The 2,604-nt window shown below is 35.9% G+C and overlaps 1 protein-coding gene across 2 annotated transcripts in view; it reads right to left on the minus strand.

Annotated features, from left to right (window-relative positions):
• The window catches only part of LOC107633491 (pollen-specific leucine-rich repeat extensin-like protein 1), a 9,306-nt gene that overhangs the window by 1,058 nt on the left and 5,644 nt on the right, over positions 1-2,604 (minus strand). Inside the window, exons 9-12 of one of the 2 annotated variants that reach the window (XM_016337118.2) lie at positions 2,486-2,530; positions 2,288-2,387; positions 1,382-1,504; positions 591-677 (exon numbers count right to left, since the gene is read on the minus strand). In XM_016337118.2, the coding sequence (XP_016192604.1) occupies positions 591-677; positions 1,382-1,504; positions 2,288-2,387; positions 2,486-2,530 (355 nt within the window). Of the gene's footprint in view, positions 1-590; positions 678-1,298; positions 1,505-2,287; positions 2,388-2,485; positions 2,531-2,604 lie in introns of both variants that reach the window. The other variant, XM_016337113.2, reaches the window with a different exon arrangement.

Here is a 2,604-nt window from a genome sequence, read left to right on the forward strand (position 1 = left end):
CTGTCACCTCACCAGCACCTCTTCTCTCACCCCACCAGCACCTCTTCTCTCACCCACATAAAATATTTTTAATTAAAGAAACGGATTCGAGGAAGTAGAAGGGGACCGAGTTAGAGAGGGAGAAGGCGACTGAGAAGGAGACGGATTTGCAAGTAGTGATGACCAGCAACAGTGGAGGCAACTACAGAGGGTGGAGATGTGACGATAATGCCGTTTATGCTCTGCGTCTTCATTTACAAAAAGCTTCCAAGAGAGAAATAGTTAGTGGGGGGAAAAAATAATATTTTTGTCCATACACAAAGGGTGTGTCATTAGTTAAATTGGGTGTGTGCTTATCTTCACCCTTAGTGTTATCATTTTTAAGATTTTGTTAAGGGAAAATATGAAAATGGGTAACTGAAGTGTAAAACACGAAAAATAAAAGCAAAAACCAAACAAAGCCTTAACTTTGTTGTAAAGAAAAGTAGGAAAATGGAAGTAGAAAACCGTGAAACCGAATATGTTGCACAGATATCAGAAAACACTGAATAGAAAGGAAAATCAAAGAACAGTAGTGAAATGAAAATGAAGATACAAAGCAAGAAACTAACCAGGTTGTATCCAGCACCAGGTCCAATCACTAAAGACAAACCATTTAACTTCCTTGCAGCTCCTATTGAGAACCCTGACTTGCCAGCCTGAAATGATAATTCAAGGCACAAGGGTGGGGGTGCTGAGATTAAGGAAACACGTACAATGGAAAAGCCTCAAAAGCTGTACCACTGTTATTGTTGTGGCCATATTTCGAACTTATATATAAATAATTGCAATATGTGCGACTCCCCTTTCTCAGAGACCTCAAGGGTAAAAATGAATCATGATAACAAAGCAGAAACCAAGGATGGGAATAAAACATGTATGTATAAATATAGAAAACAGAAAACTACAGAGATATTTTCTTTCCTGTGTACTTGATGTCATGGTTTAATCCCTGCACCATCCCCCTTCCCCTACCTCCTATTCAACCCAAAAAGAAAACCGGAAAAGAAAATATGCATTTTTTTGCTACAAAAGTATGAAACTAGAACAGTCTTCAAATGGAACTTCAAAGGGCCTGTTTGGTTTAAGAAAACATTTTCTGTTTTCATTTTCAGTGCTTTTTGTTTCTAAAATTTTGTGAAGAAAAAACAGTGAAACACTAAGATCCTATTTTTTGTTTCACTTCCTATTTTCACCTTTTCCTAAAATTAGAAAACATAAACACAATCCGAACAGGCCCAAGCTTTCAAATGTATCAAACATGATCATACGTATCATACCTGATCACCCCAATGTACAGATTTTCGTTCCTTGCCATATTGATGAATTAACCCAGATAGAGCATTAATATTGCCCCTCATACCTTCAGTTTGATCAGTGTCATCTTCACCAAAATCTTCTGACCATTTGCTTTTGCCCAATTCCCTGACTTCTGTTGGATGCTCCCCTTCAGCATCCCCTCCCTTCACATCCTCCTTAATTGAACCTATATTTTAAAGGGCTAACAACAATGAAAAGACATGCTAGACAAACAAGAAAAAGCATCCCATAAAACTTTACTCAAAACATTATGAAGATATTATGAAGTATAGCACAGAGAGTCATCAATATTGAAGAGGTGATACACCAGAAATCCTATTTACTATGCAATAAACCTCCATTATATATAATACAGTTTAAGATCCAAATCCAGGGAACAAAAAGTGATAATAAGAGAACTAAAGCAATTGTTTTTGGATGAAACATAGAGCCATGTAACCCAACCTAGTGAGATAAACCTGGTTTGCTTGTCATCATAGAAGATAACAACAGCAATATTTGTTTACTTCAATTAAAATAAATAAGAAAAGAAAGCAACCAAACAAAAAATTATGAATCTAATTTCCTTGAACTATGATTATGATGACTCGTTGCATAAAAATCTGTATTTAGTCAACAGTCTTCAGAAATTCTATATTACTCCCTTAAGTATATTGACTTTGCAATCAGACCAAGTCAAGCCAATGAAAATGGATTAACAGATACCAACTGGACTCAAATATTAGCCTGAATACTAATTTTTCAAGTTCCAAGTTAAACACTGGCATTCTTTTTTAGTTATTTATTGATAATTTAAAATAACTCTATGCTAGCATAAACTTTTACAACATTATAGAAGGAACCCAGCTACACTATGGTTGGGTAAGACTGATCCAATGCACCTAAAAAATGACACTAATAGCATAGGTGAAATACAACCATAAAACGGTAATGGGCTAAAGGACACTACTTGTGTCATCCCTGACAAGAGGGTCAACAACTTTCTCGGCTTCTCTTCCTTGTGCTGCAGGCAAAGCATCTCCAATATCATCTTCCATATCCATGTCTACCTGGAATATATGACATACGAACCAGTCACTCCAGAGTGTTATGTGAAAGAAGTTGGGATAGGCTTGCAAGATAAAATATATCAAGAAGTTACAAATACCTCCTGAATTCTACTTTCCTTTAGATCATCTCCATGAAATAATGACTGGGAAGCCAGTAAGAGACACAGTGAAGACAAAAGTAAGAAGCAATTAATAAAAAAAAAAAAAAAAGTTAACA

This window comes from Arachis ipaensis, chromosome B01 (assembly GCF_000816755.2).
Source record: "Arachis ipaensis cultivar K30076 chromosome B01, Araip1.1, whole genome shotgun sequence".
NCBI lineage: Eukaryota > Viridiplantae > Streptophyta > Magnoliopsida > Fabales > Fabaceae > Arachis > Arachis ipaensis.